Source organism: Apteryx mantelli, chromosome 27 (genome assembly GCF_036417845.1).
Source record: "Apteryx mantelli isolate bAptMan1 chromosome 27, bAptMan1.hap1, whole genome shotgun sequence".
NCBI lineage: Eukaryota > Metazoa > Chordata > Aves > Apterygiformes > Apterygidae > Apteryx > Apteryx mantelli.
Genome location: NC_090004.1, coordinates 6,451,158 through 6,476,160, shown reverse-complemented (window position 1 = coordinate 6,476,160; position 25,003 = coordinate 6,451,158). Strand labels below are relative to the sequence as shown.

The window sequence follows — 25,003 nt, the reverse complement described above, 5'->3', positions numbered from 1 at the left end:
TCACGTGATCGGGGGCGGGGAAGCGGCGCGGGCGGGGGGGGCCTTAAAGGGCCAGCGGCCTCCCGGGTTTGGGGGGGGGTCCCGGTCCGGTCCGCCCCGTCCCTCCGGCGCCGCACCCCGACGGCGGCGCAGCACAGAGGAGACGCCGAGGCAGCGGCTGGGCCGAAAGGTCCCTTTACTGACACGAGCAGCACCGTACACACACGAACACGCCATGCACACACGCGCGCACGGTTGCACACGCACGAACACGCGTGCACACGCCGCGCACACGCACGCACACGGGCGCACACGCGCGCGCAGGCCCCGCTCAGCCGAACGGTCCCTTGACGCTCTTGGGCTGGAAGAGCGGCTGCTCCAGCGGCAGGGCGCCGTGGCACTCGGCCGGGCTGCACTGCCCCGTCTTGCCCGGCTGCCCCGTGGCGCCCGGCGGGCCGGGGACACCGGGGATGCCCTGCTGCCCCACGGGCCCCGGCGGGCCCATCTTGCCGTAGCCCGGCGGCCCCTGCGGACCTGGGGGGGGGGAGAGAGAGAGAGAGAGAGACGGAGGGAGAAGAGGGGCGACATGGCGGCGGGGCGGCGGCGGCAGGGGGCCGCGCGGGGCGGGACGGGGAGGGGGGAGCTCACCTGGGGGCCCCGGCGGGCCGCTGTCCCCCATGAGGCCCACGCCTTTCTCCCCCTTCTCCCCCTTGGCGCCCGGCTCGCCTGCGAGGGACACGGAGCCCGGCTGAGAGGGCGGCGCGGGGTGGGGGGGGGGGCACGGCCCCACCACGGCCCCCCCACCGCCGCCGCGGCCTACCTCGGGCGCCGGGCACGCCTTGCCGCCCCTCTCTGCCGATCTGCCCCGGCATTCCCGGCGAGCCGGGGGGGCCCGGCCGGCCCGGCAGCCCGTCCTTCCCCGGCGGGCCCGGCCGCCCCGGCGACGCCACCATCTCCACGGGGAAGTGCATCCTGGAGGTGTAGTAGGCCATGCGCTCTGCGGGGACGCGGCAAGGAGGTCAGCGCCGCGGTGGCGGTGGCGGTGGCGGTGGGGGGGCCCGGACCCCCCCCCAACCCCCCCCCTCCGCCCCGCTCACCCTCGAACATCTTGCTCAGCTCCTGCCGCACGAACCGCTTGATCTCGTCGTAGTTCACCGCGTCCCCCTGGAAAAGGGAGCGCAGAGGAGGTGGCCGCCCCCCGCCACCGTGTCGTCCCCCCCCACCCCCGCCACCCCGGCGCCTGCCCCCCCCTGCTCACCATCATCCCCGGGGGGCCCGGCAGCCCCGGGCTGCCCGTGGGGCCCGGCACCCCGGGGGGGCCCCTCTCTCCGGCGGGGCCCCGCGGCCCCAGCAGGCCCATGGAGCCGCTCTTGCCGGGCCCCCCCGGCGCGCCGGCTCGGCCCTTCTCCCCCGGGTAGCCCCTCTCGCCGGGCGATCCAGCTTCACCCTGCAAGGAACCGGGAAAGAGAGAGGTGGGATTCGGCCCCAGCACCCCCCGGGCTGTGCTCTGGGCCGCCCGGCCGCGGCCGAGCTCGCTCCTCACCTTCTGGCCGGCCGGTCCCACGGTGCCGGGCTTTCCCTGGGGGCCCTAGGGAGACACGGAGAAGCGGGATGGCAGGGCCGGCCGCCGGGCTGGCTCGGCATCTCCGCCATCCTCCTCCTCCTCCTCCTCCTCCTCGAGGGCCGCGGCTGCGCCGTGAGCGGGACGCAGGGAACGGGAAAGCCTGATTGCAGCCCGGGAAGCGGTGGTGCAGCCCCCTCCTGGCAAGCGGCACCCCAGGGATACCTTGGCAGGGGCGGGAGGAAGCCGCTTTCCGGGAGAGGTCCGGCGGCAGCTCACAGCGCGGAGCGGCGGCGCGAGGCCGGAGGAGCAAGCGCAGCGTGCATGGGAAAGAGCGAAAGCGGAGAGCACGGCACGGCCGAAGAGCCGCGCTCCAATACCTCTTTACCGACCGGTCCGTCGGGTCCCGGCTCCCCCTGGGAAATCAAAGGGAAATGTGGGATTAAGCCGGGTCCATTGTGCCGTGGTCGTGCCGTGCCATCCCCCCGCATGCCCAGCGCTCCCAGCACCGTCCCAGCGTGCTGTGCCCGGCACTCACCGGCGGTCCAGGGTGTCCCGGCGGCCCCGGCTGTCCCGGCATCCCCGGCAGGCCTCGGTCCCCCGTGGATCCCCGCTCGCCCTTCAGTCCCTGCGGAAAGGGCAGGAGGAAAGCGCCGGGCAGGCGGCGCCGGGTGCTGGCTTTGGGGAGCAGGTTGCCCCCATCCCCGTCCCCCTCCCCGGCGCCGGCAGCCCCGTGCCCAGCTGGCGCCCGCGGCTCCAGCTGGAGGTGGGAAAGGTGGGATGGGGTGGGATGAGCCCCCAGCCATGCCCGGCGGGGCTGTACTCACCATTCCGGCGAGGCCGGCGGGGCCCGGCTGGCCCGGGCTGCCCGGGGGACCCTACGGAGCAGAGGTTGTGGATGGGGGAGCCGGGATGATGCCGGCCCCTCCGGGAGGGACCGTTGTTCTCCGGGGGGGAGAAAGGCTTCAACTTACGATGAGTCCCGGAGGTCCCTGCCGGCCTTGGGGTCCCATGGGCCCGGGGTCGCCCTGCGAAAGGCAGCGGGATGAGCGGCGGCAGCGGCAGCCCGCGGGGCCGGGGGCTCCCGCCGCCTCCCGCTCCCCTCCCTCCCGGCTCACCTCTGCTCCGGGCCGGCCCGTGCTTCCCGGGGGGCCAGGTTTGCCGCAGTCGCCCTAGGAGGACAAACGGACGCCGTGGGAAAGGGGCTCGCGTCCCCGGGGCGGCCGCCGCTCCGGCACCGCCGGCCGCTCACCTTGGGTCCCGGGAGACCCGGGTGGCCCGTCTTCCCCTTGAAGCCCTGCAGGGAGAGGAGAGGTCGGTCGGGCTCCCGCCAGCGGACCCGTCCCCGCGGGCTCGCCGCCTCCCCTTGCCCGTCCCGCACGGACAACGCGCTCCAGCCCCGCCGCGGGGACGCGCCGGGCGCGGAGCAGCGGGGACGGACGTCGAGGAAGGCCGTCACTCACCGGTGGACCCATCATCCCTGGGAGCCCGGGGGGGCCGGGATCACCCTAGGGAAACAGAGGGAGAGACGCGGGTTGGGGGGTGCGGAGGGGGGGACGCCGGCATGTCTGCCTCCCGCCGCGGGAGCCCGGCGCCTCACCCGCACTCCCGGCTTGCCATCCTTGCCGTCCAGCCCTTCCACGCCGGCGGGGCCCTGCGGGGGGAAGGAGGAGGTTTCAGAGCGCTGCTCGCTCCGGGACTTGGGGATTGCTGCCGGAGGAGCCGTGGGAATGGCTCCCGGGGGAGCGGGGCTGGACAATGCTGTCTCACAGTCTGTCCCCCCCCCCAGGGCTGGATGCCGAGCGGCAAGGGGACCTTACCTGGATGCCCGGGGGTCCGGGGGGGCCAGGGGGCCCTGGCATCCCTGTGGGCCCGCGCATGCCCTCGCTGCCCTGCAAGAGCCCCAGGAGAGAGGCCGCGGTGAGAGGCGGCGGGAGCCGGGACTCCGCCGGAGGTGGAGCAAACCGGAGCTTTGCCGCATCCTGACACCCCTCCGGCACGGGGACCCTGCAGAGCGTCACCCGTCCCCATCCCAGGCCGGCCCTGGCTGCCAGCCCGAGGGGCCAGCGGCATTAAACTCACCTTCTCGGCCGCGGGCCCCGGTGGCCCTGCCGGGCCGACTTTCCCCGGGAAGCCGGGAGGTCCCTAAAGAGAGGAGCGGCGTTCAGCGAGGGCCGGGCACTGCGGTGGGAGAGCCGCGCTGCTCCATACGCATCCCGTCCCGTCTCCAGAGTCCCTTGAAGAGGCTTTGTGCGGGGCTCTGCCACGTAGCACGTGCCCACATCCGCCGGGGAGAAACCCCCTCCCGCCCCCGCAGCCCCCCGGCGCACCGGGATGCTTGCACCCGCCGCCCCATCCCGTGCCCTGCATCCCGCGGGACATACTCACAGGCGGCCCCGGGAAGCCCGGCTGTCCCTGGAAACCCTGCGGGGAGAGAAGAGGGCCAGGGGCAGAGGCTGGGGGCCGGACGGCCCCGAGAGCCGTGGTCCTGCCCCGCCGGCGTCCCCGGTCCCGGATCCACGGGGATGCTCACCTGGTCGCCCTTCTCCCCGGCGCCGCCTGGGAGCCCGCGCTCGCCCCTCGGCCCCTGCGGCGCAGAGACGGCAGCTGAGGAGGCGGCGGGGCACCGAGCCGCCCGCCTCCTCCCCGCGGTCCGGCGGGAGCCGCGCCGCCTCCGCTAAGCATCGCCGGGAACCTACCGCTGGCCCCGTGGGACCGGGGACACCGTCCGAGCCGGGGGGGCCCTGGGGAGGGAGAGGAAAGCAGGGCTCAGGCGGACGCGGCGGTGGGGCCGGGGGTGAGGCGGGCACCCCCGGCACTGCCGAAACCACGGCCGGCCACGGGCTGGACACCGGAGGGACCGAGCACCCACGGCTCCTCGCCCGGCCCCGCGGCACTCACCGGCTCCCCTTTCTCCCCGGGGGGGCCCACGTAGCCTCGCTCGCCTTTGATGCCCTGGGGAAGGAAGGAGGTGAAGGAACCGCGGCAGGAGCTGGGGATGAGCAGGGGACACCGGGGACGGATGGGGCAGGGCAGATGAAGGGGGCACATGGGACCCATGGGGCATGGATGGGGCACCGGGAACGGATGGCGTGCAGGGCACGGGGGATGCACAAGGCATCAGGGGATGGATGGGGCACAGGGGACACATGGGACATCAGGGAACCGATGGAGCACAGGGGACGGATGGGGCACAGGGGGGCATGGATGGGGCACAGGGGACACGTGGGACATCAGGGAACCGATGGGGCACAGGGGATGGATGGGGCACGGCTGGGCCGTACGGCTCCCAGGCATGGACGTGGTGCTCCCGGTGCCTGCGGGGACCCCGTTCCCAGCAGGGATGCGGGTACTCACGGGAAGGCCGGGGGGGCCCGTGGCGCCCGGGTATCCAGGCTGCCCTGGAGGTCCCTGCGGAGAAGGAGGACGATGCTGAGCCGCCCCGATGCCAGCCGCTCCAGCACCCGGAGCCTGCAGGGTGCCTGCATCCCCCTCCCCGCCGCGGGGCTTTGCTCCGGCACTCACCGGCTCCCCTTTGGCTCCGGCAAGTCCGACGGGGCCGCGTTCGCCCTGGAGACCCTTCGGAGAGAGAACGGAGCTGCAGCGGGGGGCTCGGCCGGCCCCCACCCCGGGGCTGCACCCACCGGGCAGCGCGCCCCGGCGCAGGGCAGGGCTGCGGGAGCCCGGGCACGGCCCGCCGACGTTCACCATCTCCGCCAGCCCGTGCCGGCCCGATCCTGCCCCGGGACGGCACCGGCACCTCCGCACACATCCCAGCCAGGGGCACCGGGAACCAGCCCAGCCGCTGCCTGGCCGCCGCTGCCTTGACCCGCAGCTCCATGGGGCTCGACATCCAGGCGCGCTCCCCGCCGGAGCGTGGGGCTGCCACCACCAGCAACCTCCCCGCTGCCGGCCCGGCGGGAAGGACCCCGCGGCAGCCGGAGCGCCGTGCAGGGAGTGCACACGCCTCGCTCCCGTGGAGGCTCCCCGCAGCGCGGCCGGCTGCAGCCGCTGCCCGTGACGCGTTTTGCACCGCGGCTCCATCCACCGGGGACCGTGCCGGGGCGGCACGAGGAAGGAGCTGGGAAGCCCCCAGGGCCCCGAGCGCCGGGGCTGGTGCAGCGACACGGGGCCGGGGGGGGGGGGGTTAGTCGGGGTTACGGGGTGCCGAGGCGGTGGGAGGCTGCACAGGACACGCTGATACACCGCAGAGCGACGACCCACACAGACCGTGGTGTTACGGTGCCATTAGCGGACGAGGGGGCGGGAGCGGGACGGGGCAGGATCCTCCGCGAGCCGGACGGCGGGGGACAACCTCTTCCCTGCCCCGGGCGGCATCCCGGACAGCGGGCTCCACCACGGCCTCGTGCTTGGGGGAAGCACAGGTGGAAACAGCATGATGAAGATGAGGATGAAGATGAGGATGAGGATGAGGATGAGGATGAGGATGAAGATGATGGTGGATGTGGGGTAACCCCAGATGAGGCCACATGGAGGAGGAAATGAGCCCAGGCAGCTCCAGCTCCATGGGGAGATCACTGGCTTCCCAGCTCCGGCTGGGAGCGAGGAAGGAGCCTGGGAGGCTCCAGGAGGGGGAGGGCAGCCAGGTGGGCGCCGTGCCGCCGGTGCTCCCCGCGCCGCTCCGCGGGAGCAGTGCCGGTGTCGCTGCACCGAGCGGGTCCCCGCCGCACCGAGTGCTGCCAGGTGGCTGAGGCTGAGCCGGCCTCGGGGACGGCCACCACCCCAGCGAGGCCACGGAGGGGGATCGGACTGCCGCAGGCGCCTCCCGGCACCGGGAACTTGGGTCCCCGAGCTCAGGAAGGTCGTTCCCGAATCCAAGGACCTGGGGCCAAGCGAGAGCCCCCCAACTGCATGGAGATGGAGGAAGAGATGATGGAGAGCACGAGATGGGCATGTGGTGGCAGGAGAGGAGGCGAGAGCCAGGCGGGAGGGAAACAGCCGTTCCCGTGGCCGGAGCCTGGCGCGGGGCCGGCGGCCGGCGCCCGCGGGGGGCTGGGAGCGGGGACGGGGGGACACAGCCAAACCAAGCGGCAGCGACAGACGGCACAGAGCAGAGCCGTGCTGGTCCTTACGGGCAGTCCGGGTGCGCCCGGCGTTCCGGGAAAGCCTGGGGGGCCCTGAGGGGAGAAACAGGCAGGTCACAGGCTGGAAACAGCCGCCGGGAGCCGGGGCCGAGCCCTCAGGGCCGGGGAGCCGTGCCGGCACCGCCGCCAGGCACAGGCCGCCTCTGCCTCCGGCTCCGAGCAAGCGGGCTCCGGCGGGGGGGGCAGCGCCTTCGCCTCCGTCTCCAGACTCGCAGCAGCCGGCGCCGGAGGGCAGCCGTGGCCCTCTGCCCATCACCGTGGCGTCGGGGCAGGGGTGCCCCCTCAGCGACTCGCAGCCAGGGCACCGGGGGGGGGGGGGTGTCCAAGCCCGCTGCCCCAGGGCCCCAAGTCGATCCCCTCTCGCAGGGGCGTGCGGCCCCGCAGCCCCCCACCCCGGACCGGGTACTTACGATGGGCCCGGGCGGCCCCGGGGGTCCCCGCAGTCCTGGCGAGCCCTGGGGGGGGGAGACGGGCGCAGTCAGGCACGGGCACCCCCCCATCTGGGGCAGACCTGGCCCCAGCGCGGCGCCTACCTGCTCCCCTCTCTCGCCGGGGATGCCCGGGGTGCCCGGGTGCCCGGGCTCGCCCACGCAGTCCGTGTCGGGGTTGTCGCCCTGCGGGGAACGGAGCCGTTTCAGGGGGTGCTGCCGGCGCTGCCCGCGCCCCGCATCCCAGCCCCGCCAAGCGCTCCAGCGCCGCCGGCACGCGCGCCGTCCGCTCGCCCAAGCCCAAGCCCGCGGTGCACTCACCCGAGCCTCCTCAGCTCGCGGGAACTGGGCAAAGCACTGGAAGAAAACCCAAGAGTCACCCGCGGGGTTACGCCTGCCTTGCGGAGCAGCTGCAGGAGCCGCGGGGCTCGGAGCACCCCCTCGCTCGCCCCTGGGGCGCTCAGCACCCCTGCCCGCGAGCACCGGCCCCGCGCAGCCCGCGCTGCACGGGATATGTCCGTTGCCCTCTGCCCCTGCATCCCCGCGCTATCGGGGCACCTTCTCCCCGACCTGCTCCTCCTGCCTGCCTGCCGGGGCCGGAAAACGGGCAAGCGTGTGCAGGCAGCGGGTGGCCCGAAGAGCGGCAGGGGTGCAAGCCTGCGCGCCGGGGAGCGGAGCGGCACGGCCAGAGCGTGCCCAGCCATGCACGCATGTGCCGCGTTGCACCACCGCCGCGCTAGCCGGTGCCACGGGAACGTCTCTGCTCCAGCACCCCGGGACCCACGAATCTCCCCCGGGGATGGGCAAATACTCACGCGGGCGCAGCTCTCGCTGCCGGGGGCGCCCGGCATGCCCTGGTCGCCCTTCTCCCCGGCGGGCGCCTCGAAGGCGGCCTGCAGCTGGACGCAGTCCCCGCAGAGGGTCTGGGAGGAGGCGGGAGCGTGAGCGCGGCCCCGGGGCACCGCGCGCCCGGCGCTGCACGGGGACGGCATCCCGGCGCTCTCACCTTCAGCACTTCCATGTTCCTCTCGGCCACGACGGCCAGCGGCCCCTGCGAGGGACACGGAGGAGGGAAAGGGCCGGTGTGCGCGAGCCCGGCCACGCGAGCGCCGCCCGAGAGCCGCGCGCACGGCGCTGCCGCTACCTACCAAGTCTCCAGCCGGCCCAGGCAGTCCCGGCAAACCGTTGTGTCCTGGGATCCCCTAAAGCCAAGGCGAAAGCTCCAATATTTAAACCTTTTGCTAAAAGCCGGGCGGTATCTGCCCTGTTCTCCCTCTCCCACCGCTCACCTGGCGTCCCGGGGCGCCGGGGGGTCCAGGGGGTCCTGGGGCTCCGGGGGGACCCTGCAACACCCCAAAACACAAAGAGAGAGAGCGGGAGGAGGGTGGTGAGGCGGTGCCGGGGGCGCAGCGCGGGGCAGGCGGCTGCAGCGCACGCGGGGAAAGCACACACCTGAGGGCCGGGCTGAGGCTGCCAGGACGTCCCGGTCCAAAGTCCTGGAGCTCCCTGGGGTCCAAGAGAAGGGCAGAGCGTTCAGCGGAGGCGAAGCGGAGCCGGGGGTGCGGGCGGGAGCCGGGAGCCGGGCGCTGGGTGCCGGGGCAGGGAAGCAGCCGGGGGCAGCGGGGGCCGGCGGAGCGGGGGGCAGAGGCGGCGGGCGGACGGCCGCGCGGCTCAGGCGGGCGCCCGCGGGCGCGCTCGGTGCTTACCGGCATCCCCACGTAGTTGGCGTCCTGCCGGGGGCCCGGCTGGCACGTGCATTCGCCGGCGTCTCCCTGGAGGAAGAGGAGGGTGAGGCGGGGAGGCCGGGGCGTCCCGCTGCCCCCCCGCAGCACAGGGGTACGGCACGAACCCGAGCCCCGGCACCGACTCACCTTCTCGCCGCGAGCGCCCTTCTCTCCCTGCGGGGGGGAAAGGCAGAGATGCAGGTTAGCAGCCGGCCCCCACCGTGCCCCCTTCCCGTGCCCGGCCCCAGCCGAGCGCCGGGCCACGGCCGCCCTCTGCACAGGGAGGCCGGCGGCACCCGGAGGCATCGCCCCCTCCGCCGGCACCTCCTGCGCATCCGTACGTACCGGCAGCCCGCTGAACCCGGGCGCCCCCGGGAGCCCCCGCTGCCCTTCGCGGCCCTGCGAGGAAGAGGAGAGCAAGGAGCGTGTGAGGAAGACTGAAGCACGGCGGCTTTCCGCCCAGGTGCCCCGGGGAGGGACCCGGGAGTCCGGCCGGACCCAGCTCCCGGGACGTGCGGGGCGCCTGGGCACGGCCAGCGGCGAGCAAGGATGGCGATGCCCACCCGGGCAGGCAAGACCTACCGGTGGCCCCGTGACGCTGGTCCCTGGAGGCCCTGGGGGGCCCACGGCGCCTTTGGGCCCCGGAGATCCCTGCAGAGAAAGGAAAGCACGGCTCAGGGGTGACCCAGCGGTGGGAAGGAGGACCGGCAGGGAAAGGTCCACCAGCAGCTCCAGGGGAGTGCGGATGCCCAGCGATGCTGCAGCACCTGGCCCAGCCGGGACGGATGCGGCCCCCGGCTGGGCTGGCAGAGGGGCGGTGGGACAAGCAAACCCCCGCGACGGGAGGGCTCGGCAGGACGTTCCCTTACCTTGGCGCCTTTCTCTGCCGCGGTCCCTGGGGGTCCCTGGGGTCCGGGGGGTCCCTGGGGATGGGAGATGGTGTTAGCTCCCCCCAGCTCCGGGACAGCCTGTGGCCACCCTGGTGACCCACGTGGGACCGGTGACAGCCCGCGCTGCGCTGGCCCCCTGCAAATACTGACACCGCGCAGCAGCGACCCGGCACCGGCCTTCGAAGCCGCTCCAGAGACCTGCTCCGGCCGGGATTACACTTTCGTCCCCTGCACAGGGGGGAGCTGCACGGGAGAGACCCCCCCCCCCTCGCAGGAATCGGGAAGCTGCAGCCCACGGCTTGCAGAGTTGGGACATGCATAGGGGAGCCCAAAATGCTACTTACAGGTGTCCCAGGCGGTCCGGTCCTTCCAGGCTCTCCCTGGGGAACAGAGAGCACGTGAGCGTGAGAGCCGGCATGGCATTGCACGGCACAGCACAGCATTGCACGGCATTGCATTGCACGGCATTGCACAGCACAGCATTGCACGGCATTGCATTGCATTGCACGGCACAGCACGGCACAGCACGGCATTGCACGGCGCCCGAGGGCTACGGGGCAGGCCGGGGGGCCGAGCCGGAGTGGGCACCCCGCGCTCGCGCCCCGTGCACTCACCTGCGGGCCCTGCTGGCCGATCCCCCGTGGGCCCGGCTCGCCCTGCAGAGACAGAGGGGCGGTGAGCGGTGCCGAGGGTTCCCGCGCCCCGGCCCCGCGCGGCCCCCGCTCACCTGCAGCCCCTTCAGCCCGGCGGGGCCTTGAATCCCAGGCAGGCCCGGCTTCCCCTAAAACACAGCCAGGTCAGTCCCGGAGGGCACGGCACCACGGGAGCACTGCCGGAGCGCCGCGGGGCACAGGGCACTCACGGGTCTGCCCGGCTGGCCGATGCCCGGGGGGCCCTGGTCCCCTTTGGCGCCGGGTTTTCCAGGGATGCCGACCACGTCCGAGAACTCCCCTTGGAGGACGGGGCAGGATTCGCAGGCGTCCCCCTGGAAAGGACGGAGCAAAGGAGGGGAGGTCGGGACGGGGCAGGAGGACGGTGGGGAAGCGGAGGGAGCCGGGGCTCCCCGGTGCAGCCGCAGGGGATGGATGGAGGCGGGCGATGCTGGGGCGACGGGGGCCCCGCACAAGCCACCCCGCGACTACTCACCTTCTCGCCTTTGGGCCCGGCCGGACCCCTGGTGCCGGGCTCACCTGAGAGCCCCGGCAGACCGGCTGTGCCCGGGGTGCCCGGATCCCCGGGGCTTCCCGCGTCCCCCTAGCAGAGAGAGGGGACGAGGCTGGCACAGGGCAGGGATGCACGTGGTGCCCCCAGCCCCGCGTGCCGGGGGGGTTTGCAGCCGGAGCCAGGCTCCGCTGCCACCCGGCGCCTCTCTCACCTTCTGCCCTTTGGGACCAGCGTCGCCGGATTTGCCCTGGGGAAACGGAGGAGCCGGTCAGGCCAGGGCACCCCCTGGGGCACCCAAACCGGGCACCCCCGCAGCATCCCACCCTGCCGAAAGGGGCCACTCACCGCTCTGCCCGGGGGGCCGGCGTCACCCGGCTGCCCTGGCGGTCCGGGCACGGCCACCATCGTCGTGGCCCCTTCGAGGGCCTGCGGAGCAGGAGGGCACTGCCCGCACGGCTCGCCCTGCGGAGGGGGGACACAGCCCGGTCGGAGCGAGGCCGCGGGGGCTGGAGCGTGGCGGGATGCTGCCCGGGGACAGGAGACGCGCGACCTCCGGCCGGGCCCTGCCGGGGCGCGTGGGGATGGGCTGCTCTCCCGATCCCATGACTGTCCCATGCAATGAGTTGCACAGGTCTCAGCTGGGTTTCCCCGTTTGCCTACAATTAGCCAAAGGCCTGACCTCCTGCTTGGCTGTTTGGGCTGGGTGAGCCTCAGTAGGACACACGGACAGACAGACCTGGACATGGGTCTGGGAGCTTGGGGAGTGGTGGCAGCATCTGGAGCCACCCCACCGCCCTCCAGCACCCGGGCAGGTCCTCATCCCGGAGGGAGCGCCGGCCACAGTGGGCCGGGATCTCTGTTGCCGGCAGCTCCAGGGACGGAGCACGCGGAGGTGCGGGGAAGGGGGCGTTTTCAGGACAGGGCAGGGAGGAGGCCGCGGACGGTGCCCACGGCAGGTCTCACCTTCTCTCCTTTGAGCCCCTGCACTCCCGGATCTCCCTTGTCCCCCGGCAGCCCCTGCACGGAGGAGGCATCGCGGAGATGAGCCACGGCTCGGCCACGCGCGCAGGCTCAGCCCTGGCGGCGCCCCCCCGCGCCCCCACTCACCCGTCTGCCCGCTGGTCCCTCCTGGCCGCCGTCGCCCTGCAACGGAGCGGGAGCAGGGTGAAGCCGCCGGAGGCAGCCGGAGCTGCCCCAAGCCCGGGGGGCGATGGAGCTGCTCCTGCCCCCTCGGGGTGGGCACCGGAGGGGGGGGGTCACTCACCTTCTCGCCCTTGATGCCGGCCAGCCCCGGGAGTCCCGCCGTGCCCTGCCGAACACCCAGTGCCGTCACGTGCCCGGCCCCTGCACGGCCACGGGACGTCCCGTCCGTGCCACCCCGCTGCCGTGGGGCTCGGCCACATACTCACCGGCGGCCCCGGTTTGGCCTCGCGCCCCGCGGTGGGGCTCCGCAGCAGCGCGGCCAGGACGCCGGCGTCGCACGGCACACACGAGTCGCCCTGGGGGGGGGGCAAGGCCACGGCACGGCTCAGGCGGGCCACCAGGGCACCGTGCCCGGGACGCTCGGACCGACACTCACCTTCTCCCCTTTGATCCCGCTGATGCCGGGGTCTCCCTGGGGAGAAAACAGAGGGGCTGGGCAGCAGCGCTGGGGCTCAGCTGGGGGTGACGGCCCCCAGGAGCATCTCAGCCCCCAGGAGCATCTCACTCCTGGACCATCTCGCCCCCAGGAGCATCTCACCCCCCAGGAGCATCTCACCCCTGGACCATCTCGCCCCTGGGACCATCTCGCCCCTGGGACCATCTCACCCCCAGGACCATCTCACCCCTGGACCATCTCACCCCCCAGGACCATTTCACCCCAGGAGCATCTCACCCCCGGGAGCATCTCGCCCCCGGGACCATCTCATCCTCCCCGTCCCAGCCTTGCCAGCTCCCTCAGCATCACCCTGCTCCGGAGAGGATGCTCCACCTGTGGCTCCGGCACCACCTACCCTGTCCCCTTTGGGTCCGGCGGGGCCGGGTCTGTCCTGGAGATGGAGAAACGAAGAGGCAGCGTTAGGGAAGCAGAGCCGAGGGCCTGGTGCCGCTCTGCACCCCCTCGGCCACCCCCCCCGCAAGGCTGGGACTCACCGAGACGCCGTCCTTGCCCGGCGCTCCAGGCTCTCCTCTGGGTCCCGGCGTGCCGGGGAGCCCGTCGGCGCCGAGCATCCCCACGGAGACGGTGGGGCACACCTCGCACGGCTCGCCCTGCCGGAGCGGGGATGGTGAGACGCGGCCCTCGGGGTGGCCCCGGCAGCGCCAGGGAGGAACGCCGCGGCGGAGGCGAGACGCGGCCCGGCCCCGCACCCCCCACGGCCGCCGCCCCAGGCGCTGCACCCACCTTGTCTCCTTTCGGCCCCGTGACGCCGGGGGTCCCCTGCGGGAAAAAGGCAGAGGAGAGGCTGGTTAAGGGACCGGCTGCTGCCGAGGGACGGGGGCAGCTGGAAACCCAGCGTGGGATGGGGACGGGCACCCGGCGCCCCCGTGCCACCCGGCTCTGCCCTCCATCCGGCCAGGGACGGTCCCAGCCACGAACGAGTACAGCAGCCCCCCGACCCCCCTCCACGCCTGGGCTCAGATCCCATCCCCGCTCTGGCTGAGCAGCCCTGATCCCGAGCCAGGAAACCCCTCCCTGCCCCCTGCGGTACTCACGGGCTTCCCAGGGGATCCTCCAGGTCCAGGAGCTCCCGAGCTACCCTAGAGCCAGGGATGAGAGAGCCTGAGCCCGTCTGCCGGGGACGTGGGACGCAGCTTTGCCAGACCGCAGCGGAGCGGGCAGGAGGCGACGGCTCAGCGGGGCCGGGATCGAGCTCAGCAGCTCCCGGAGCCAGCTCCGCCGGCGCTCCCCTCCACCTCCGCAGACCAGGCACCGGAGCCAGCATCTGCCTCTGGCCCACTCCTGCCCCGGTCCGGCCGGGACGAGGCTGCCCGAGGCCAGCGGCAGCGCGCGCGAGCCTGACTCAGCCAGGGAGGATCTGGCTGGGGATGTCCGGGACACTCCGGCTGAGGATGCTCCGGCCACCCGGTATGCACCCCACTGCCTCCCGTGCTCCGGCCACGGCTCGGGCATGGCCGGGCAGCATCGGACCCAGCTGGAGCCGCGCGCACGGCCACACTCACCTTGTCTCCCTTCGGACCCGGGGGGCCTCCAGGGTCGCCCTGCAAGGGGGGAGGACGGCGTTAGCTCTGCGCACGCACGCGCCATCCGGCTGGTGATCCCCACGCGCGGACACGAGCGGGACCTGGCCGTCCTTCGTGCCGAGACGCTGCCTAGGCGCAACCCCACGGGCACGGGCATCCTTACCGGCTTCCCCGGAAAGCCAATCCCCGGAGCTCCCGGCTTCCCCGGGGGTCCCGGCTCGCCAGCCAGCCCCTCGGGTCCCACCAGGCCTGGGTCACCCTGCAAGGCAAAGCGGGCGCTCAGCGCAGGCGCTGTGCTGGGCACGGGGGGCTCCGGCACCCACCCACCCCTCCCTGAGCCCCCACCTACCTTCTGGCCCTTGGGTCCCACCACGCAAATCTCTCCGGGACGGCCCTGCCGGGGAGGGAGCGGGGTGAGCGCTCTGCCTGCTCCGCGTGCAGCACCGCGCACACAGGAGGGAGCAGGGCGAGCGCTCTGCCCGCTACGCGTGCAGCACCGTGCACACGGGAGGGCAGCAGGGTCCACGCTCACGAGCCGTGGCGGCGTCTCGGGAGCACCCCCGAGCCACCGGATCCGGCTGCCCCAGAGGCAGGTGCCGCGAGGCTCTACTTACGTCGCGGCCCGGACGGCCCGGCTTGCCCTGGAGCCCCCCGTCGCCCTTCTCGCCCTTCTGGCCCTGCGAGAGCCGGACGTCAGCCAGGGCTCGCGCTCTCCTGGGCAGGGGTCTGCCCTCCGCGAGCCCCCGGGCTCCCGGCCCCCACATCCGCAGCTTCGCTTCGGCATGACCCTGCCCTGCTGCCCCACAGCCCCCTGCATTGCTGCCCCACAGCCCCTGCCCCGCTACCCCACATCGCCCCAGCAAAGCCCTTGGGGACCCCCGCTTGGCTCTGCAGGCGACCGAGCCCCGACGCCTGTCCAGGACGGTGTCAGCAGGTCCCAGGACGTAGCACGACACCTCCCACGTGCCCCCAGGACCCGGCTCCGACCAGGTCTGTCTCCCAAGCTGGAGATGGGCCCCTCCTGCCCGGACACCCCCGCTCCGATGGGAGGGATGCCATCCCGCACCCCAGCCACGCGCCCGGGGGGCCGGAGTTACCTTCTGCCCGTCGGCACCGGTCGCTCCCGGGAGCCCCTGCATGCGGCAGAGACGGCGGCGTTAGCGGGGCCTCGGGGCAGGACGGTGCCGCGGATGCACCTTGCGGAGGCCGCAGCGCGCTCCCAGCCCTGGCCAGCAGCGCCAGCGCCTCCGGGCAGGATGCAGCACACAAATATTTACACCCAGCAGTATAAACTTGGCCGCGGCGGAGCGGGGAGTGCAACGGGCCGTTACTGGGCTGGGAAAGCAGGGATTAACTCTTGGAGAGAGCAGGGAGCCGGGGAGAGGGACCGGCGGGTGCCGGAGCAGGCACGGGAGCGCCGGGAGCTCGCCAGCCGGTGCTGCTGGCTTGGAGGCGAGACAAACCGCAGGGCAAAGCCGGAGCGGACGCGTGGGAGGCAGCACCACTTGATCCCGGCTCCAGGACCTGCAGAGGGGACCCGGACCCCCCGGCCCCGGCCAGGCACCCGGAGCAAAGCCCCGCCGCAGTGCGAGCATCACTTACCGTGTCTCCGCGCTGCCCCTTCTCGCCCCGCGGGCCCTCGGCGCACTGGGGACAGAGAGGTGGAGGGTCAGGGGAGCGCGGCGGAAGGGGGTCCGGGGTGCACGGGCCGGGGGGGTCCTCACCTGCACGGGGCCGTCGGGGGCCGTCCGCACGCAGTCGGCGCCCTGCGGGGCAGAGGAGACAGCTCAGGGCTCGCAGGGCTCGGCCGGGGCACAGCAGTGCTCCCCGTGCCCCAAGCCGCAGGCAGCAGCCCTGGGGTGGCATGTCCCCCCCCCCCCCGGGACACCGCCGGGGACACTCACGCGGTCGCCTTTCTCCCCCTTGGTGCCGTAGGTGCCGGGCAGACCTCGCTCTCCCTTCCCACCCTGCAAGAGAGGACGGTGCAGGCTGGCGCACACACAGGTGTCCCACTGGGGACACGGATGCTCCCTGGGGACAGGGATGCTCCAGGCAGGGCAGAGGGTCTCCACGGCCACGTCCCTGCTGGAAACGGGTTCTGCATGTCCATGGGGGCGATGACAAACCTACCTTTGGGCCTGGGGGACCAAGTGTGACCTAGGGGGAGAGGAGACAGGTGTCACGCGGGGTCCCGAGCCCTGGCAAGGACATGCCGCAGTCCCCATCCCTGCCGCAATCCCTGTCCCCCCTGCTGTGCAGGTCCAGCCGGTCACCATAGGAATGGGCCCACATCTGGAAGGCTTCAGGGACCTTCCCCAGGCAGCCAGATGTTCAACAGGACATGGGCCAGGAGGAGCCGGAGGTTGTGGGGGGCCGGTGGAGATGACAGAGCTGCACTGCAGCCGCCACCGGTGCATGGGGACGTCCCCAGCATGGGTTCAAGCAGCGAAGCCCCCGCAGTGCCGGGGTGCCTGGCACGGCCCCGCTTGCCTGCCGCCGAGGGCACAGGGGTGTGCGGGCTGGTGCCCCCGACCGTCCCCTGGCCCGTGCACGGGTGGCAGAGCTGGGGCCAAAGCAGCGACATCCTGCCGGCAGCAGAGCCCGGTGCTGCCCGGGAGGGAGAGGAGGCGCACGGCACAGCACGACACGGCACGGCACGGCACGGCACGGCACGGCACTTACGTTCGCTGAAGCCGTCCGCGGCGAGCAGGGCGGGCACTGAAAGAGACGGAGCCGCCTTGACGCCTTCTTGCAGCAGCCCCGGGCATGGCCCACGGCTGCTCCCGACCCCCGGGGCCCCATCCGGCAGCAAGCCGGGCAGAGAAGGGAAAAGCCAGGCAACCCTTCCCCTCCCGCTTCCTCCCCGGGGAGGTGAGGGACATGGCCGGCCTGGCACCAGGGCTCCACCGCAGCTCCCTGGGCCAAGCCAGCCGCGCCGGGATGCTCCCACTGGGATGGGCAGAGCGCCGGGCAGGACGCAGCTGCCCGCACCGCGCCATGCCGCCCCGAGCCTCACCGCCCCGCGGGGCCTCACCTCCTTGCTGAGCGTCCCCGGCTGCCCAGGGGGGCCCCTGTAGCCCTGCGGGGAGGCGACACGGAGCAGGGGTGAGGGGAAAAGCAGGGCGGCCCCCGCCGCCCCGCCGCCCCCAGCCCGCGCTGCGTGACCCGGGGGAGCCCCGCTGTGCTCCTGCATCCCCCGTGCGGGATCCAGCCGGGGGATCCCGGATGAGCGTGCATGGCCCCCGGGGGGACGGAGCTGCATGGGGACCGGGCAGGGGGTGCGCTCCACCTGCCCCATGTGTTGGGGATGCTTCCCTGCTCCGGCCATGCTCCGGAGCCGCATGGAGGGAACAGAGAGGCCCCGAGCCGCGGTTGGGACGGCAGAGAGGCACTGGGGCTGCACCCCTGCACGGGGGAGCGGACAAGCCGCTTTCTGACTGCGTCCCTGCAGCTCTGGCAGCGGCTGAAGAGGCCTGCGGGCAGCGGAGACCGAGCCAGCGCACGGCATGAGGACCGGAGCAGCCGGGCTGGGACGCCCCCTCCCACCTGCCCTCACCTTCTCGCCGTGGTCGCCCTTCGGGCCAGTCTTCCCCAAAGCCCCCGCCGGCTCCTGCGGAGAGAGCAGAGCACCCACGGGCGCAGGAGCACATCCCTGAGCACCCAGGGGTTGCACCCGCCCGGGGCACCTGGGTGACACCTCCCGGGGGGAACCAACGGGTCGTACCTGCCCATGCACCCACAGGCGAGAGCTCGTGGGACACCCACGGGCGACACCTCCCCGGGGCAGGACCCCTCCGGCGAGGATCTGCTGGCGCGGCGCAGCGCGGCTGGAGGAGCCTTCCCTCCCCCTCCCTCGCTCCCCCGCTCGCCCCCCCTCCTCGCGGCGGGCTGTGGAAAATGTGAGGCAGGGCTTTTCCAGGGGATGAATCAACGTGGCTTTGTGCTCCGCAGCGCCGGCCGCCCGGAGCCGCACCAGGCGCCCGGCACAAGGGCCGAGCGACGACCGTGCTGCGGGGGCAGCCGTGCCGGGAAGCCGTGCCGAGGCGCACCGCGGCCCCGGGGGGCTGGCACGGTCCGTCGCTGCCCCTCGCCCTCACCGTGCTGCCCAGCGGCTCCTCCAGGCAGAAGCAGCGCGTGTACACCCTGCCCTCGGGCTGCGGCGAGATCTCGATCAGGTTGCTGCTCTGCATCAGCTCCGCCTGCCGCCGCGTCTTGGGCGCTTCCGCCAGGCACTGCCCGGAAAAGCAAGGGGCTAGCGGGGACCAGGGCCCCGGCGCCCCCGGTGCACGCGCGGCACGTCCAGCGGGACTGCTCCGTGCACGGTGCCCCAGGCTGGGCATCGCCTGCAACACTCCCTCTGCGTCCCCAGCCGTGGCGAGCAGCACATTAGCCCCAGGACCCACAGGGCAGCTTTGGGCAAGAGCCCTGCCCTCGCCGTGCCTCAGTTTCCCCTCCGGGGGCCATGCAGCACAGCGCTGGGGGGGGACCGCCGGCAGGACTCACCCCGCTGGCCGCAATCTCGCAGCATCCCTCCTGCCTCGCCAGCTCGGCGTCGCAGTAGATCTGAGCCTGCTGCAGGTCGAACTGCGGCGGGAGCAGCGCGGCGGGGTCAGGGGCAGGCAGGGCCGGGCGCCGCACCACGCCGCCATCAGCGCCCGCCCGCCCGCCCGCCCCTGCCGGCACACTCACCCGCACCGGGGTGCCGCGCACGGCGTCCAGGCCGAGGAAGGCATTGCCCTCGGGCGCCAGCGCCCGCCGGGGCGCCAGCGGCTTGGAGGAGATGTAGCCGCAGTCGACGTGGATGGAGGCGGCGTGGCTCTGCACGCTCAGGGCCACCTTGTGCCACCGGCCGTCGAAGAGGGAGGAGACCCCCTTGCCCGCGAAGACGGTGCTGACGAACCCGTCGCCCGGAGCCCGGGCCTGAAGCTCGAGGCTCTTCTCAGGGCCGTGGAGGGCCAGGGAGAGCTGGGCAGAGAGGGGACACCTTGCACGGGGCCGTCCCCTCGCCGGCCACGAGCCCCGGCAGCGCTCCGGCACCCCCGGCCGCGCCGTACCTGGGGGTAGCCCTGGCGGTCGGTGGCCTGGAAGAGGTACCAGTCCTCCCTGGTGCTGTTCTTCTTCAGCAGCAAGGTGAGGACGAGCGTGAACTCGGGGGGCAGCCCGCGGGGGAACACCTGCCTGCGAGGGCGGACGTCAGCTGGCCCCCCAGCCCCGGACACCCCCGGCCCGCGGCTGCCCCAGCTCCGTGCCTCCGGGCTCGGCACCGCTGCCGCGAGCTGGCGGAGCAGCAGTCGGCTCAGACGCACGGGAAGAAGCCGAGACGGAGCCACGTGTCCGAGCCCCAAAGCGGAGGCCTCCTTCCCAGGTGGGTCTGTGCCCAGCTCGCCCCAGAACTCCAGGGCATCCAGCCCCATGTCCCGCTGGAAATATTTGCTTTGGGCAACGGTGCTGCCAACGGAGGCGAAGCGGCTCTTAGCTCCACCGTGCCAGCGATTTTCCAAGCCACCACTCTGGAGCGGGACCAGGGCGGCTGCGCGGGGAGCGGGCTGGACCCCACGGTCCCATCTGCACTCCGGGAGCTGCTGGCACCAAGGGGCCGAGCAGAGCGGAGCCGGGAGCTCCCAGGGGAGGCCAGGCAGGGCGGGCGACCCAGCTCCCACGGCCGGCAGAGCAGGACGGCGAAGGGCCGCTCTCCGCATCCATCCCCGCGCCGAGCACTTCCTGAGGGCTGGCACCCGGCCGCCACGGGCACCCAGCCAAAAGCAACACCAGGCTGCAGCATCCGCCGCCGAAAAGCCATCTAAGGACTTGGCTGCCGAGGCCAGGAGCCAGGGCTGGATCTCCTTCATCCCACGCTGCCACCCTCACCTCGAGCATCCCTCAGGAGAGCCCCTTTCCCGGCTTTCCCTGGCGCCCGCCTCCGGGGCGGCGCGGGCACAGCAGGGAGGCACCGCATGCGAACCGGAGTCCCCTCCAGCAACCAGCTTCCCGCGCTGCCCCCGAGGACGGGCATTGACTCGCCGCGCTGCAGCAACCCTGCCACCAAGCCTGCCCCCGGCTACGTGCTGTCCCCAGCCCGGGTGGACAGGACGGGACAGGACAGGACAGGACACGGCGGGAGGTGGTGCCGGGGGGCGGCAGGGCCGCGGCTGCCCGGCGAGCGTCTCTCCCGGCGCACAGCCGCGGCCCCGGCAGACGGGGCAGCCCCCGCTCGGAGCGGTGCAATGTTTCGAGCCGCTTGTCTAGACCCAGGCGAGCGCCTGCCAAGCTCGGGAGAGCAAACACGGAGCAGCGGTTGCGTAAGGGCTGGCCGTGGCCCAGCCGAGCTGCTTCGGCCCACGATTTACTTTCGAGGAGGAAGGTGACTTGGACGGCGCTGGGGCTGCACCACGGGCGCCTCCGCGTGCCCACGGGTGCTGCCGGCACCCACCGCCCTGCCACCGCCGCCGTGCACCGACCCCACGCCCACCCTCCTCCTCCCAGTGCCAGCGCGAACGGCCAGGACGAGCCGGGCGGCTGCGGAACCGCTCTCCTCCCTCCCCGGCTGCTCGAAAGCCGCTTTCCGGAGCACGGATCCAGGCTGCACAGGGGACACACGAGACGTCCCTGCTGCGGGGGGTGCAGCTGCGATGGGCGACCCGCGGCGAGCGCGGATCCCAGCCCCAGCTCTGCCCAAAGCCCGTTTCCCGCGGGAGCCGGGCACGCTCCAGCCCGGCCTTCCCGGCAGGAGGAGGGCGAAGTCCTGCCGAGCTTGCACAGATGTGCACATCTGCACGGCAGCTGGGCCCTGAGGTGCCCAGCCCCCCGCGGCCCCGCGCTCTGCCCTGCCCGGCCGCGCCGCCGGCACTCACTGCGTGGGCTGCACCAGCGGCACAGCGCCCAGCCGCAGGATCAGCGGCCCCTTCGGGTTGCGGATTTTCTTGATGGACGAGATCTTCAGCAGGTCGAACCTTTTAACGAGGTTGAAACCTGCAGGGCGGAGAGCAGGGAGTGAGACGGGGCCGGGGCCAGTGGCGGGCGCCGAGGACTGACGCTCTCCAGACAGGGCGCAGCGCGGAGCGGCCGGGAGCCCTGCCTGGGGCTGTGGGTCAAGCCCGGGATGTCCCCGGCCCCGGGGGCGCCAGGGGCTCTCCTCACCCGTTACGTTTTCATACTTGTCCCCAAGCAGATTCTCCTCCCGCAGCTGCGGACACGGCTCCCCTGCAAGGCAAATCAGTGTGTCACCACGATGTCCCCGCGCCGCGGCCGGACGGGGCGGCTGGGCTCCTGGGGGCCGGACCGTGCAGAGCCCCCAGACCTGGGGGTCCCAGGCGGAGGCCGCGGGGGCAGAGCGGAGCCGGCAGGCCCAGCTCCCACGGCCTGTGATGCAACCGGGCTCCTGCTCCTTGCAAGCAACCCACCCAGGTTTGGGAAGCATATTTTGAGCAGATGAAGTGCGCGTTCAGATCCGGCCTCGGCCACTCCACAGCCCGACAAAGCAAGTTCACCAGGTGAAATGCTTTTCCCATTTGCGGCGTGTTTTGCCTCAAAACAACCGTGCAGCTGGAACGCACATCAAGAGGTTCAAGCAACCACCGCGGGCACCCGGTGTGAGGAGCTGGCGCCCAGAGCTGGCCCTTCGCGCCCCATCCCAGCGATGCCATTCGGAACGGGCGGCGCGAGGCTCCTGGCGCGGAGGTGATGGCCAGGGCCGGCGTGCCGGGGCCACACACCTCCAGCGGGGAGGCTGAGCAGCAGCCGCCGAGCGTGACAGGCCGGGAACAGGGACAAGCAGGAAATGCCGTATCAGTCACGACCACTGGGAAGCTGTTTGCAACTGTCCTGATATATTTATTGCTTTAGCAGCAACCCTCCTCCTCTGCTGGATGCTACCAGATGTTCAGCGGCGCAAGACAGAGGAGGAAACACGGGGATATCGACAGACAGATTTGTTTTGTCTCCGTGCACACCTCAGCCCTGCAGCAGCCACGGCTCTTGAACAACTCGTCTGCCTCAGCCCGGGGTGTCGGGTGTTGCCAGAGGACGGATCCGGGACGGGCCCCTCGTGCTGCTGCCATCTCCCTCTGCCCAACACAACGCCATGGCGCTTCTCCCCGGAGCTGACCACTCGCTCGCACGCTGATGGCAGCCACGCAGAGCGGCGCCCCTCGCCCCCGGCATATCCCGGCACCCCGCAAAGGGGCTTCGCAAACGAAGCAAAGCGTGAGCGAACCGCCTGCCCCTGCAATAGGGTCGGGGTGCGGCGAGGAGAACCCAGGCGTCCCGGGGCCACTCCAGAGGCCTGCAGACCACGCGAGGAGGAGCAGGACCATTTGCGGTGTTGAAACAAGCGCCGGGAGGCACGTTCCGCTGTCAGAGACAGCAGTCCGGGGCAGAGCTCCCTCCCAGAGGCGGTGAGATCATCGGCAACCGGGGCAGGAGGCGGAAAAACGAAGCATAAATCACCCCGGGTGCGATCGCCTTTCAAGTCTCCCCCGGCCCCAGCCCTGCTCCCTCCCTGCGCCGGGGCAGCTCTCGTCTCCCTAACGAAGGGCCCGGAGCCAGGAGGGCCCGGTGCACCGCAGGCAGCGCCGTGCACCCACTTTTGCACAGCTCCCTGCAGCCCGTGGGCACCCCGGCACTGCGCCCACCGCCCCGCGCCGCCCCGCACCCGGGCCGGGAGGCGGCGGCCGCCCACGCTGTCGTGCAGTCGCCGCGGGGGGCTGCGCCGGGGGCGGCGTTCGCTGGCGTCTGCTCCGAGCCCTGATGTGGGGCCCCCGCTCGGAGAAGCGGGATCTTGGCCGCCTGCTCGTTGCCCCCCGCGTGGAAACCGCTCGGAAAGGCTGGACCCTGCCAAAAGGGGTGCAACCGGCCCGGGTGTCTCTGGCTGTGCCGAAGGGGCTGCAACTGCCCCCGGTGCCCGGAGGGAGCCGGGACAACCCCCAGCCCCCCCCCCCACCCCGGCAAAGCCTGACGCAAGCGGGGCCTCGCTGCTAGCAGCTCCTCCCAGCCATCCGCCTCCGACTCACCCGGAGCCTGGGCGAGCCGGAGCCACAGCCAGCCCCCCCGCCGGGACCCATGCACCGCCGGCCGGCAGCCGGGGACACCTCGGCAAAGCGCCGAGCCCGGCACGGCCGGAGCTACGCGGGGAGCCGCCGCGCGCACCCTGCTGCACGTATCCACTGCAGCCCAGCGCCCGTGGCGTCCTGGCTGCCAGTGTCCCAGCTCCCCATCTCCAGCCTCGCCTTGCCCGTCCCTCCCCTCTGTCCTCTCCCGGGGGACTCAGCAACAAGACGGGAATCTCTCCTGTACCAACCGGCGGACCCCCACCGTGCCCCCCGCGCCGACTGGCCCCCCGGCTCCCTTACCTCCCGCGGCCGCCGGCGGCTCCTTCCCCTCGCAGGCGCTCACCAGCCCGGCGAGCGCGAGGGCCCAGAGACCCCTCATGGTGCAGCAGCTCGGGGCCCACGCGGGCGACCTGGACGTGGGAGAGATGGGGCAGGAGTGAGGCGCCGGGGATGGGCGTCACGCTGGAGAGGGCGTGTGGACGGGCACCATCTCCCCAGGCAGCTCTTGAGCAGCTGCAGCGTCCCCTGGAGAAGAGACGCTTGCGGGATTTGCCTGTCCCAAAAGAGCATCTCCTTTGGGTGATGCAGGAAGCAACGGGCCTGGATTCGGTGCCTTGCAACAGCCCCGTCTTGGTGACAAGGGACCCGGCACGCAGGGAAGCCTGCTGGGCCAAGGGACCCAGCTCTGCAAGGGGTCCCAGCGCCCCATCCGAGCCTGCGGCAAGGGGCAGCGGGGGCCGTGCACCCAAACGGGTGCCAAAGCCGGCCCAGCCTCCGTCCTGCGATAGCCATGGATTATCCGTACAGACGGACACGTGGTTAGGCACCGGCCCGCCGACGCGAGAGCTCACCTGCTGCTCCGGCGCTGCCAGCAAAGCCCCTGGGCACGGAGGAGGATCCAACCCCCTCGGTCACAGCTCTGGGGGGACCGAGCGTGGTCCCATGCGCTGCGGGATCCCCCCCCAGCCCGGCCCTTACAAAGGCGCAGAGCAAGCCCCAGGGGCCCAGCGTTTGGGGGTTCAGTCAGTCCGTCAACCCCAGCATCCAGATTTACTCCCAACTCCCTGGAAACACAGGGGCTGAGCCACACCGGAGCAGACCCAGGCGCTGCCTGCTCAGGAGCCCCGGGGAAGGTTTTGGCCCCTCCTGCCTCATCTCCCGGTCCCGTGCGGCTCCCTGGGGTGGCCCAAGGCCCCGCGGGTCACCCCTACCTGGCCTCCCTGCCGCCTGCTTCCTGCCACGAGGCAAGGCAGGGCCCAGGGCAGCCGGAGCCCGGCGTCACGATGGACCGGACATGCTTGGCTCCCGCCACCGCAGCCAGAGCAGGGGATGCACCGCTGCAGCCTCCACGTCACGGCAGCCGGGGGGGCCCTTGTGACCAGAGCCCCCGGCGGTCCCCTGCCTGCGCCTCGCTCTCCTGCCCGCTCCGGCTCTCCGCTGCTCCCGCAATCCCAGCTCCCTGACTCGCCTGTCCCTGTCCCTGTCCCCAGCTCCCCTGCACCCTCCGCGCCCCGGGCACCTCCCGGACCCCTGCAACCGCAGCCCGTGCGCGCCCGCTCTCCCTCCCAGCGCCTGTCCCGGCTCCCCTGCTCCTGCTCCCCCCGCGCTCCCGTGCACCCCCGGCGCCGCTCCGGGAGGGCGCCGGGGCCGGGCTCACCTGCGCGGCGGCGGCGGCGGCGGCGGCGGCGGGGCTCGGCGGGGCGGCGGGAGCGGGCGGCTCCGCGCTCCGGGCGGCTGCGGGGCGGGGGCAGCGCCGCGGGCCACCGGCAGCTCCGCCGTTCCGCTCCGCTCCGCGCCGCGCCGCGCCGGGCCGCCCCCGCCGCCTTCCCCGCCTCCCGCCGGGGGGGCCCGAGCCGCCCCCCGGCCGCTGCCCGCCCTCCGCCTCTCCTCCCCGGAGGGGACTTCGCCTTCCCCCCCCTGCT

General features: G+C 73.0%; 1 protein-coding gene across 1 annotated transcript; it reads right to left on the bottom strand.

Annotated features, from left to right (window-relative positions):
- COL16A1 (collagen type XVI alpha 1 chain) lies at positions 1-24,362 on the bottom strand. Its single transcript, XM_067311760.1, has 72 exons — positions 24,293-24,362; positions 23,382-23,491; positions 21,172-21,234; positions 20,886-21,003; positions 19,089-19,212; positions 18,724-18,999; positions 18,538-18,618; positions 18,132-18,266; positions 17,591-17,644; positions 16,717-16,752; positions 16,165-16,191; positions 15,939-16,001; positions 15,759-15,800; positions 15,637-15,681; positions 15,132-15,167; positions 14,649-14,711; positions 14,384-14,428; positions 14,198-14,293; positions 14,014-14,052; positions 13,546-13,590; positions 13,235-13,270; positions 12,985-13,101; positions 12,846-12,881; positions 12,431-12,466; positions 12,261-12,350; positions 12,116-12,160; positions 11,959-11,994; positions 11,815-11,868; positions 11,197-11,313; positions 11,063-11,098; positions 10,834-10,941; positions 10,550-10,672; positions 10,415-10,468; positions 10,302-10,343; positions 10,032-10,067; positions 9,667-9,720; positions 9,380-9,448; positions 9,143-9,196; positions 8,945-8,971; positions 8,780-8,845; positions 8,526-8,579; positions 8,363-8,416; positions 8,222-8,275; positions 8,080-8,124; positions 7,889-7,996; positions 7,395-7,430; positions 7,179-7,259; positions 7,056-7,100; positions 6,634-6,678; positions 5,066-5,119; positions 4,898-4,951; positions 4,442-4,495; positions 4,240-4,284; positions 4,074-4,127; positions 3,929-3,964; positions 3,623-3,685; positions 3,361-3,432; positions 3,141-3,194; positions 3,004-3,048; positions 2,793-2,837; positions 2,659-2,712; positions 2,515-2,568; positions 2,368-2,418; positions 2,079-2,168; positions 1,921-1,956; positions 1,523-1,567; positions 1,238-1,426; positions 1,077-1,143; positions 800-976; positions 628-727; positions 117-513; positions 1-42 (listed from the first exon to the last, which is right to left on the bottom strand). Exons 2-72 carry the CDS (start codon positions 23,458-23,460, stop codon positions 1-3), a joined length of 5,103 nt encoding a protein of 1,700 aa, XP_067167861.1. The 5' UTR covers positions 23,461-23,491; positions 24,293-24,362.
- Positions 24,363-25,003: the final 641 nt, after the last annotated feature.

Coding starts and splice junctions, on each gene's coding strand:
- COL16A1 (XM_067311760.1), bottom strand. CDS start 23,460: ATGAGGGGTCTCTGGGCCCTCGCGCTCGCCGGGCTGGTGAGCGCCTGC. Junction 8,972..9,142: donor CCGGGTTCAGCGGGCTGCCG/GTACGTACGGAT, acceptor TCCCCCCCGCAG/GGAGAGAAGGGCGCTCGCGG. Junction 8,125..8,221: donor CTGGGCCGGCTGGAGACTTG/GTAGGTAGCGGC, acceptor TGTCCCTCGCAG/GGGCCGCTGGCCGTCGTGGC.